The following is an 11,324-nucleotide window of genomic DNA, read 5'->3' as shown; positions in this document are numbered from 1 at the left end:
AGTCCCGCCATTGCCATGGACTCTGCACCAGTCTTGTTTCATACTACTTTTTGTCCCCCTCCCTCCAGGTGATGTCGCAAAATTTGGCCGTGGGGATTCTGCCTCGCCCGTGCCCGCCACCACCCTGGCCCCTGCACAGCACAACCAGACGCAGACTCACCACACGGCTCAGCAGCCTTTCCTCAACCCCACGCTGCCCCCTGGATACAGCTACACGGGGCTGCCCTATTATGCTGGTGTGCCGGGGGTCCCCAGCGCATTCCAGTACGGGCCCACCATGTTTGTAAGTCACGGGAACCCGTCAGCCATGCATGATCTTTCCTGGGAGTCCTCGGAAACTCTTTTTTAAAACCTGTAACTCACAGGGATTCCTCTGGGGTGGTTCTCCCAGCGGGCGGGCATTCTGTCCCAAGAGCGGAGAGGAATTTCTGCTCAATGATGGTGGTGGGGATTTGGAAGCTTTATAGCAGTGTGATGGAGAGGCAGCACACTAGGGTGGGTTTAGTTGCACTCCAGAATGTCCTGGGGTGGCCAGAATCTGTTCAGGATTTAATTGCCATGTTTGGGGTCTAGAAGGATTCTCTCCCCCCAACCGCTGGGTCAGATGTGTTCTCAGAGGCTCCGTGGTGTTCTTGTGTAGTCTGCGCCTGGGCCACCTCTTGAGTCTGCGGGGGAGGTGTTTGCTGTAATTATTTTTTAGATTGCGTAGCCTTATTGGAGGTGGGCTTCTGGGGGCTCCGTCCAGCAGGAGGCTGAGCGGTGAGAGCCTCCTGCAGCGTGGTGTAGTGGTTAAGAATGGTGGTTTGGAGCGGTGGACTCTGATCTGGAGTACCGGGTTGGTTTCCCCTCTCCTACACATGAAGCCAGCTGGGTGACCACAGCTCTCTCAGCCCCACTTACCTTACAGGGTGTCTGTTGTGAGGGGAGGAAGGGAAGGCGATTGTAAGCCAGTTTGATTCTTCCAGAGGGAGCTTTAACTCTCGAAAGCTCATACCCTGAAAATCTGGTGGGTCTCTAAGGTGCTACTGGACTCCACTGTAACTGTTCTACTCCAGTGTAACTGTTTTACTGCAGACCAACATGGCTACACCCTCTGCAACTATCTTTAAATGCTAAGGTTCCAAGGATTACCTCTTTTGAATCCTGGGCTTTTGCGGCTTCCCCCCAATTCCTGAGGGTTCACTTTAGCCCGTGTTTTCATGAAGAAGCCCTTTTGCTGTGGCACTGAAGCGCCTCCCACCTTCCTGGCTTTCTGCGTATGACTAAGCGATGACCAAAGGTTTGAGGTTTAAACAGTATTTTCTGCTGCTTCCCAATAACCCTTGGCCAGAGTGAGAGTGTCCTAGCAAATGAATCCTGGGGGTCTTTAGCCCGGAGGTGGGTAGACATCCATAGCAGAACAATGCTGAATTTATTTCCTGTGAATAGGCAGTTGAAGTAATCTAGGTGGTGGAAAAAAAGATCAGAAGGTGAATTCCACCAGATACCAGAAAGGGAAAATAGAGTAAACCCTGAAAAATGGGAGCTTTGACGTTTTTGTGGGGGTCCATCCGGCATTGTGGAGTCGGCTGCCAGATTTGCCTGGGACCATGAAGCCTGCCCCGTCCCGGTTCACATCTTACTTTCCTCCAGGTTTTTTCTCTGCATACGTATAAGACACATAACGGACAAAGCAGGTGGTACCCACAGATTTCAACTGCACTCAGATCCAAGTACTTCCGCACAGATTTTGTTGGATGTATCTCTAAATAAATAAAGGAAGCCACGACCCTCAATTTGCAAGATCTGAGCAAGGCTGTCAAAGATAGGACATTTGGGGGGACATTGATTCATAGGGCCGCCATGAGTCAGAAGCAACTTGACGGCACTTGACACATGCACACATCTCTAAATGAGGGAGATACTTCTGCTAATGTCTTATGTGTTTTCCTGTAATCAAATTCCAGAACCTGAATGGGAGTGAGATGTGAACTCGTCTGGAGCTTCCTGCATCCTAGACCCAGAAGGGGTGTGGGCACGTTCAGACGGATGGCTGTGCCCCTCCAATTTGTGTCCTCTGGGGAGGCAGAGAAAACCTCCTTGGACGTCTCTCCTAGGGTGCAGTAGAAGCTGCCAGTTTCAGCATTGACAGGACCTGACCTTCTCTTCGTCCTCTCTTTCTCTCTCTCTCTGCAGGTCCCTCCTGCGACGGCCAAGCAGCATGGTGTCAGCTTGAACGCCGCCTCGACGCCCTTCCAGCAGGCAAGCGGCTACGGTCAGCACGCCTATGGGGCAGGTAACAGTGGGACACACAGCTATGCAGAGTTTTGCCTGCTCTGCGAACAGATTGGCACTCGGGGCAGGGGAGCACCGTTTGCATGCGTCGCATAACACAAAGGCAGCTATAGTGGACGTTCTGACTCCTTTCACCCATGCGGGATTTTTGGCCAGAAGCTTCTGGAAGCTCTGCTGGCCCAGGGGGCGTTCTTGGTGTTTTCCCCGCCTCTGTTGGGTTAGCTGAGCCTCTCCCCCCCAAAGTTGCTCTTGAAATTGTTTGACTAGGGAAAGCGTCCTCTGGATAAATCATGTTAGGGAGAGAGTTTTTTTTAAGGGGCCAGTTCTGTGCAGGGCAGGGGGAAAGAGAAGTGCCTGGAGGCGTGTTGCTGGAGGCCCCCAGGGCTGCAGGGGGTAGGTTGTCTCTGTTTGAAGCCCCCCCCTTGGGAGCCCACCTGCCGGCAGAGATCTTCATTGGAAGCCCTGCTCCAACCCCCACCCCTAGGAGCCTTCCAGGCCCCTGGCTGTAGAGGGGGGTGGGGATTTTTGGTGGCATTGTAGCCCCTCCCCAGATGCGGTCGCCCATTGGCAGGTGTCTGAAAGAAAAAGCCAGCGAAGTCTGCCTCATTCGCAGGAAATTTTGCAGCTGGCACTTCTGCCTGTTGAGCCAGCATGGAGGGTTTCATGCTGCACCTTGGCGTTCAGGGCCTAGCTGTGGTGGGGTAGGAGGTCCATTTGAGAATTCACCCCAGCTGGCCTTAACTGCTGTTTGTTTGATACTTTTGCCATTCTCTGTAAGCTTCCCTGAAGGGCAGGTAGATTCCTCACCACACACACATTAATTTTAAAAAGAAACCATATATGCATGCCCTTGTGTTTCCTGAAGTGGTTCACGTGAATCTAATTTGCATTAAATCCGGCTGCTGACCCATCTAGCTCAGGATGAGTCTCCCGCGGATCTCCAAAGACTTGGTCAGGAAAAAATTTTTTCCCCTTTTTACCTGAATATGTCTTGGGTCAAATCTGAGACCTTATTTATTTATTTTATTAAAGCATTTATCTCCCACCTGCCCTCGTGGTTTAAGGCGGCTTACAATGCAAAGCTGAGGGAGATCCCATTGAACCACCATTCCTGTGGGGGAAATAAGCATTTTCAAGTGGTTTCTCTGAGAGAGGCTGCGCATTTACACCACCACCAACCGCAAATCTATGGGCCTGCCTCCAGAACAATATCTAATTCATTTATACCCTGCCTCTCAGCTTACAACATTCGCCTCTCCTCTGTTTTTGTCCTCACAACAACCCTGTGAGGTAGGTTAGACTGAGAGTGTGTGACTGACCCAAGGTCACCCAGCGAGCATTCCATGGCAAAAATGGGGATTTGAACCCATGTCTCCCAGATACTAGTCTGACACTCTTAACCACTACATCGCACTGGCTCTCACTGGCTTTAGCGGTAAAATGGCATGATGCTGGGAGAACCGAGAAAAGAACTTAAAAGTATTTTAAAAATAGAAATAATAGCCTCATGGAGCTCCAGTTTAGATTGAGGCAATGATGTAGCGGGGAGGGAGGTGTTGCCCTTCCTGCCCTGTCTGGTGTTACTACGGTTGACAGTCTCCCAGCGAGGCTCAGAAATCTCCCAAAATTACAACTGATCTTCAGAATACAGGGATCAGTTCCCCTGGAGAAAGTGGCTGCTTCTGAGGGTGGACTCTATGGCATTGTACCCCGCTGAGGTCCCTCCTTTCCCCAAACCCCACCCTCCCCAGGCTCACCCCCAAATCTCCAGGCATTTCCCAAGCCTCGGTGTTACTCATCAGAGACACAACCCGTTGTAAAAGACAAACGGACCCCCCCCCCCCCCGCTCGTTTGCCTTTTCTGTTTTCTTTCGCTAACAGTGCTTGGGAAGAAGAGGAGTTTTGTCCAGTGACAAATCACCGGGTAGAAAAGGGTAAAGCCCAGCAGGGCCCGTCAGCGCCTGGCTCTCATCTGGGGTCCCCCGTGGCTGCTGCTGCCCTTTTAAGAATCTGTATTGTGTTATAGAATACCACTCCTACACGTGGGCGGCGGGGTTGGTTTCCCCACTCCTCCACATAAAGCAAGCTGGGTGACCTTGGCTAGTCACACTCTCTCAGCCCCACCTACCTCGCAGGGTGTCTGTTGTGGGGAGGTGAAGGAAAGGCGGTCTGATTCTTTCTTAAGAGTTAGAGAAATTCGGCTTATAAAAACCAATCCTTCTTCTTCTATCATGAAAGCAGCAACCTGGAGAGGTTACTAGAAGGGGGACTGGGGGAGGGGATGGTTGGAGACCCCCAGCCAGGCTCTGTGGCTAAACAGCAGGGTGCCACTGAATTTCCCGTGCTCCAGCTGTGCCACGTGGCGCAAAAGATGTAAGTGCCGCTGCCCCGGTAACCACAACGGCTCTTTCTCTCGTTAGGCTATGATGACCTAACGCAGGGAACTGCCGCCGGAGACTATGGCAAGGGAGGCTACACCGGGGCATCGCAAGCACAAAACAAATCCTCCGGCAGTGGACCAGGGAAAGGTAAACCGCAGGCATGTGGTGCAGCTGTCCCCTCGAGGGCCCCTGGGCTCCGGTCGCCAGGACCGGAGGGTCCTCTTGGCTGGACAGAGGTAGCGTGGGCTCGGACTCTGCAGTCGTACCGAGGAGAAGTGGATGATAGCGGGCAAGACCCCAAGCAGAGAGCTTCCCGGTGTGGTGCAGAAGGGAGCGCTTCTGCCCTTGGCCACAGCCTGAGCTGGGCGTGGGCGGTGTGGTTCAACAGCTTCTGCTGGCACCTCCAGTCTGCCAGCGGGTGACGTGGGGAATATTCGCCCGGCAGGCCAAGGTCACGCTTTACTGAGTTCACCTGTCCAGCCTCATTCTGCCACCCCAACAGAAGTTGAGAAAGGCCTTTTCTCTGCGGCCAACTGAAGCCATTTGCTACTCCAAGACCCTCTTTTCGATTCTTTAGCAGCTCTTCTTCCCAGTGCGGGACCACTGGCTTCGCCAGGCTGGAGTTTTCCCCACGGGTTCTTTGCTCCCTGGTAAACATGGGCCCTGTTTTTACATGGGGCAGAATGTGCACAGTGAGACACTGATTTTGTGTGTTAAAAAACAACGCTTCACTGGTAGTCAAAGGCAATTATTCACACATGGGGAGGGACTCCCGTACAGTTAAGCAAGAAAGCACGGAGCTATTGTTGAGCAAAGGACAAAAAAAAGAGGAAGGACAAAAGGAAGAAAGAAAAAGAAAGAAAGAAAATATAGTCCTTTTCCTAAATCTAAAAATGTAATTCATAGTCTTTGAAAATTAAGAGATACTAAATTTTAGTTTCCATCTTTTTGTCTTGGCAAGGAGGCAAGTCCCTTCCGGAGGTCCTGTCCTTTTCCAGGGGGCTTTCATGGCTTCTGTCTCCCAGCTGGTGGGGGTTAATAACGACCCTCAGTCTCTGGGGACTGATTGACCTCCCAAGATCACCGGCCATGTGACTGGGGAGAAGTTGTTCTCCAATGTTGAGCCTTCTGGCTGCTTGCCTAGCTCTCCCAAGTCTGTAATGTTGTTTTCGTTCCTTTTTCCAGGTGTTTCTGTGACCTCAAGTAACACAGGTGTGCCTGATATTAGTGGCTCAGTCTACAACAAGGCTCAGGTGAGGCCCTGTCTTTCAGCCCACCCTGTGCTCAGAGATCTGGCTTTTTCACAGTCCACGATCACCCATTCCAAACCTCCCCCCCCCCCAGGCTTCTGCATTGTAAATTTAGCAGCTTGTTGAGCCAACATTGGCTGAGTCCTGGCGACGTCTGGCTGTGGCCCCCTCCCCCTAATCCGAGTGGGCCCCTTGCCGCCGTGTCTCACTCAGGCAGGGAAAACCCCTTCCTGCAGTGTTGTTCCCTGGTTCCCAAACTAAGGTCAGGCAATGAAAGCTGTGATCTGAACAAAGATGGCGAGGGGTCTGGAGACTAAGTCCTATGAGGAAAGGTTGAAGGAGCTAGGTATGTTTAGCCTGAAGAGAAGACTGAGAGGGGATATGATAACCATCTTCCAAGTACTTGAAGGGCTGTTGCATGGAGGATGGTGCCGGCTTGTTTTCTGTTGCCCTGGAAGGTCGGACCAGAACCATCGGGTTAAAATTAAATCAAAAGAGTTTCCGTCCAGACTCTAGGAAGAATTTTCTAACAGTTAGAGCAGTTCCTCAGTGGAACAGGCTCCCTCAAGAGGTGGTAAGTGCGCCTTCCCTGGAGGTTTTAAGCAGAGGCTAGATGGCCATTTGTCAGCAATGCTGATTCTATGACCTTAGACAGTTCGTGAGAGGGAGGGCATCTTGGCCATCTTCTAGGCATGGAGTAGGGCTCTCTGGGGGTTTTGGGGGGAGGTAGTTGTGAATTTCCTGCGTTGTGCAGGGGGTTGGACTAGATGACCCTGGTGGTCCCTCCCAACTCTATGATTCTATGAACTGCGCTGACCCACCTCGAACTCAGCTCAGGTTCCTCGCTGCCTTCGGGACACATTTGGGGGCTTTGTAAGAGGTGTGTGTGTGAAGGGGGGGACACAACCATGTTTCTCTGCATTAAGTGTCTGATTTCTCTTTTTGGGCAGATGTTTGACAAGCAGGGATTCCACACTGGCACTCCGCCCCCCTTCAGCCTGCCTTCAGCCCTGGGCTCCACGGGGCCCCTGAACCCAGGTGCTGCCGCTGGCTACGCCCCGGCCCCCTTCCTCCACATCCTGCCTGCCCACCAGCAGCCTCATTCCCAGTTGCTGCACCATCACCTTCAGCAGGACGGGCAGGTGAGTTCACTGAGGAGCGCGGGGTGGTGGGTGGAGGGAGGGAGAGTCACAGGCGTCCTCTACCACGATCCCCTGGGATTTGGCTAATCGCTCTGTTTGAAACCCTCGGCACCCTCAAACTTATTGACAGGGGGAGGGTCACACACGAAGCTGCCTTATACTGAATCAGAACGTTGGCCCATCAAGATCCGTATTGTCTACCTGGTAGCAGCTCTCCAGGGTCTCAGGCAGGGGGCCTTGCACTTCACCTACTGCCTGATCCTTTCTTAACTGGAGATGCCGGGAATTGAACCTGGGACCTCCTGCATGCCAAGCAGATGCTCTACCACTGAGCCACTGGATTTTTATTTTGGCACAAGAAAGCAGATCAGCAGACCCTGGACTTGTCTGTGATATTAAGAAATTCGGGGAAGGAATCTGTGTGCGGGATACCTGTCACACTTCCTTAGCCTGTGGAAAACAATGCTGATTCTGTGAACTTAGGCAGATTGTGAGAGGGAGGGCAGGAAGGGTTGCGACAGTGTTTGGCTCTCGTGGCCCTTTCTTACATACCCAGGGTAATGCTGATCACCACTTTGGAGTCAGGAAGGAATCCCCCCCCCCCCCCGGCCAGATTGGCCAGAGATCCTGGAGGATTTTTTTGGGCCATCTTCTGGGCACGGAGTAGGGGTTACTGGGTGTGTGTGTGGTTGTGGTGGGGAGTTAGTTGTGAATTTTCTGCATTGTGCAGGGGGTTGGACTAGGTGGTCCCTTCCAACTCTGATTCTTAGCTGAATTGGACACCTTCTGGGGTTCTGCAGCTAAGACTGCAAAGCCAACAGCCCCACCCACCCACCCACAACAGTAGACAGAAGCTCTGAGGTGTTTGGGGGGTGTTTAGAACAAAATATGCCACTTTTGTATTGGTGACATGTGGGCGGAGAGGCAGCAGCATACCAGCCCCTTGGCTGAGCCCCACAGACATGCATGGTCAGGTTTTCGGAGGAGGGGGGAAGCTCTCAAGTTGCTCTCCAGGAAGCATCGGATGGATCGTGAGAAGCTGGGGTTTGGTGACCGGACTTCCCGAGGACAGCTCACCTGTCGCTCAGCACCGCCTCGCTTCCCCCAAGTGTGCCCCACAATCTTCTGCAAACTGATGGGGATGGGGGTGTCTGTGGCAAATGCAGCAATGAGGGGAAAGCCCTTCCGAAGCCCTTGTTCTCTTACACTGCCAGGTGGGCACACCATTCTGAGATCTGGGTTAGAAAGAGGTCACCTCAGCCAAGAGTATTTGCAAGTCTGCACCACTGAGCTTCTCAGAAACACTGGGGGGGTGGGGTTTGGAAAACGGGGCTGAAGGCCAGCACTCAAGAGCTACCACAGAAGTGAATGGGGTGAGGGGGGAGATCTTGAGGGAAATCCATAGAATCGTAGAGTTGGAAGGGTCCATATAGGCCATCTAGTCCAACCCCCTGCCCAATGCAGGATCAGCCTAGAGCATTGCTGACAAGTTATTGTCCAGCCTCTGCTTAAAGACTGCCAGTCTGGGGGAGCTCACCACCTCCCTAGGCAGCCCATTCCACTGTCAAACAACTCTTAATGTAAAAAACTTTTTCCTAATATGCATCCGATACCTTTCCGCCCTCAATTTAAACCCATTATTGTGAGTCCTATCCTCTGCTGCCAACAGGAACTGCTCCCTTCCCTTCTCTAAGTGACAGCCCTTCACATACTTCAAACATTCCCAATTCCCTCAGCCTTTCCTCACAGGGCTTGGTCTCCAGGCCCCTGATCGTACTCGTCGCTCTCCTCTACATACGCTCTGTTCTGTCCACATCCTTTTTGAAGTGGGGCCTCCAGAACTGCACACAGGACTCCAGGTGTGGCCTGACCAATGCTGTGTACAGTGGGACGATGACATGTTGCAAGTTGGATGTCATGCATCTGTTGATGACCCCCAAGATCGCATTAGCTTTTTTTATTGTGTCCAGCTTCTGCGTGGCGAGGGATCGGTGGGCCAGGACTGATGGGCAGATGGGTGCCGGACCCGCTTCTGACCACAGCCGTTTTCTCTTCCCAGGGCGGATCCGGCCAGCGCAGCCAGCCGAGTAGCTTGCAGCAGAAGCCTCAGGCCTCCAAAACTGCCTATGGAGCTTCCCCGTACTGGACAAACTAATCCCAGACAGGGAAGAACTGAGGGAGAGAAAGAAGACAGAGTGTAGCAGCCAACACCCATCTGTGGACTCCCCCCCCCACCCGTGCCAGAGGATGCCGTGGGGGTGGGGTGGGGTCTTGGGAGCCCAGGCGGAGGGAGGGGGAACGTTAGCCACCCCTCCTCGTCTGGGATGAGACTCCTTGCCTGCTTCCTCTATGATTTGCTGTTGTATGTAATATATTTAATGTATGTATTTGTAAATGTAATAGAGCCAAATGGTGGTTTCTGCATTTTTTTTTGGAAGCCTGTTTATTTTTTGGGGGGGGGGACTCTGTCTCTAACACTCCCTTTTTCTCCTCTAGGCAGACACGGGTTTTAAAAATTAATTTAGTGGGCTTAAAAGGTGCTCAAAGGACAAATTGTGCTTTTTGTCCTGACCAAGGGACTTCAAATTTCAAGGCATTTCGTAGCTCAGACCAAGGGGTGTGGGCTCAGCCAGAACAACGGCGTTTTATACTTTGCTTCGTTCAGGAGCCCGTTCAGCCCCTTTCTCCTGTAGCTGCTACAGGGAGACTTCAGGGTCAGGCAGGGTAGCCTCTCTCTATATATATAACCATGCAGAATCACCCCAGGTTTATTCTCTCCTCCTCAGCCAGAGATGTGTGGGGCTGTTCAGCGTAACTCAGAATCATGCGTCTGCCAGTCAGGGGGCTCAGGGACACGGCACTTAAAATTAAGATAATGCTGAAGCCCCACAACTCTGAACCAGAATGTGTGGTGGGTGACACCACTCCCCTCTGCGTCCACATTCTTCCTCGCTTCTCTTTAGGCGGTGGGGGGGACTGAAGGTGGCAATCAGAGGAAAAAACCTTCTGTTCTCCCAGGCCTCCAACAACATGGGGAATATTTTAGAAGTTTATTTTCAGCCCAAACTTCACCTAATAAAATTCTGAGCATATCAAAAGCATTATATAGTCTTGAATTAAAAAAACAACACACCCTAACTAGGTTAACTTAACAAGAGGCAGGCAGCAGACGTCGGGCTTGAAGGCCTTCTCCAAAAAGACTTTGCCCCACACTCACCTGCTACAGGGTGTTTAGTGCATGCGCTTCCCATGTGTGGTTTTAGGGCCCTCCTGCAGGTTCCTCTTCTGGCAAAAAACCACACACCTATCAGTGCTCCAGCGTTAAGACTTTAAGCGCTGAGCCTCTCTGGATGCGAACGAAGGGCCTGGGGTGGGCAAGAGGCTAACAGGCCGCCGGCACTCTTTCACCCTCCTTCCCCTTCCTGCACCGCTATTCTGGCCTATCTGACACCTCTGAGCATGGGTTTCCCGTGTCAGTATAGCTCCAGGAAGGGGGTGATGTGTGTGTGAGGTGCACTGTCTTGAACATATGAAGCTGCCAGCATGGTGTAGTGGTTAAGAGCGGTGGACTCTAATCTGGAGAACCAGGTTCGATTTCTGCCACATGAAGCCAGCTGGGGACCTGGGGTTAGTCACAGCTCTCTTAGATCTCTCAGCCTCACCTACCTCACAGGGTGTCTGTTGTGGGGAGGGGAAGGGAAGGCGGTTGTAAGCTTGTTTGATTCTTCCTTAAGTAGTAGAGAAAGTTGGCATATAAAAACCAACTCTTCTTGTATGAAGTCCGATCCCTGGTCCATCAAGGTCGGTGTTCTCTGCTCAGACTGGCAGTGGCTCTCCAGGGTCTTTCACATCACCAACTGCACAATCCTTTTACTTGGATATGCCAGGGATTGAACGCGGGACCTTCTGCATGCCGAACAGATGCTCTGCCATGGGGCCAAGGCCTCCTCCCTATGGTCTTCTGCGTCCTTCCTCCATTCCTGGTTCCAACATGGCATGATAAGAAAGACGCCACCCGCACCCACCCATGAAGGAGTAATCTTCAGAGGTGCTTAGAGAGGGCTAGAGAGTGAGTGGATGAGAAAGACCTAGTCTGTCATTTTCCAGGATTTTTTTAAAAGCGCACCTCTGCCCATACCAATTAGACCGTGAATAAATGCACAATATAGTATTATGTTGCTAGTCATGTAATTTGTTCTGTTTCTCACAATCTAAGAGCAGGGCAAGATGAAAAGAACGCAATTAGAAAACCATTTACACCCTTGAGCTCTCTACGT

The 11,324-nt window shown here is 52.0% G+C and overlaps 1 protein-coding gene across 2 annotated transcripts in view; it reads left to right on the top strand.

Moving 5' to 3' along the window:
* The window catches only part of UBAP2 (ubiquitin associated protein 2), a 73,939-nt gene extending 64,722 nt beyond the window's left edge, over positions 1 to 9,217 (top strand). For both annotated transcript variants that reach the window (XM_056848822.1, XM_056848821.1), the window contains 6 exons: positions 69 to 283; positions 2,176 to 2,275; positions 4,695 to 4,802; positions 5,841 to 5,908; positions 6,856 to 7,047; positions 9,107 to 9,217. In XM_056848822.1, the coding sequence (XP_056704800.1) occupies positions 69 to 283; positions 2,176 to 2,275; positions 4,695 to 4,802; positions 5,841 to 5,908; positions 6,856 to 7,047; positions 9,107 to 9,202 (779 nt within the window). In that variant the 3' untranslated portion in view covers positions 9,203 to 9,217. The remainder of the gene's footprint in view (positions 1 to 68; positions 284 to 2,175; positions 2,276 to 4,694; positions 4,803 to 5,840; positions 5,909 to 6,855; positions 7,048 to 9,106) is intronic.
* Positions 9,218 to 11,324: the final 2,107 nt, after the last annotated feature.

Source organism: Euleptes europaea, chromosome 4 (genome assembly GCF_029931775.1).
Source record: "Euleptes europaea isolate rEulEur1 chromosome 4, rEulEur1.hap1, whole genome shotgun sequence".
In the NCBI taxonomy this organism is placed as follows: domain Eukaryota; kingdom Metazoa; phylum Chordata; class Lepidosauria; order Squamata; family Sphaerodactylidae; genus Euleptes; species Euleptes europaea.
The sequence above is the reverse complement of the archived record's forward strand: the minus strand, read 5'-3'. Positions and strand labels throughout refer to the sequence as shown.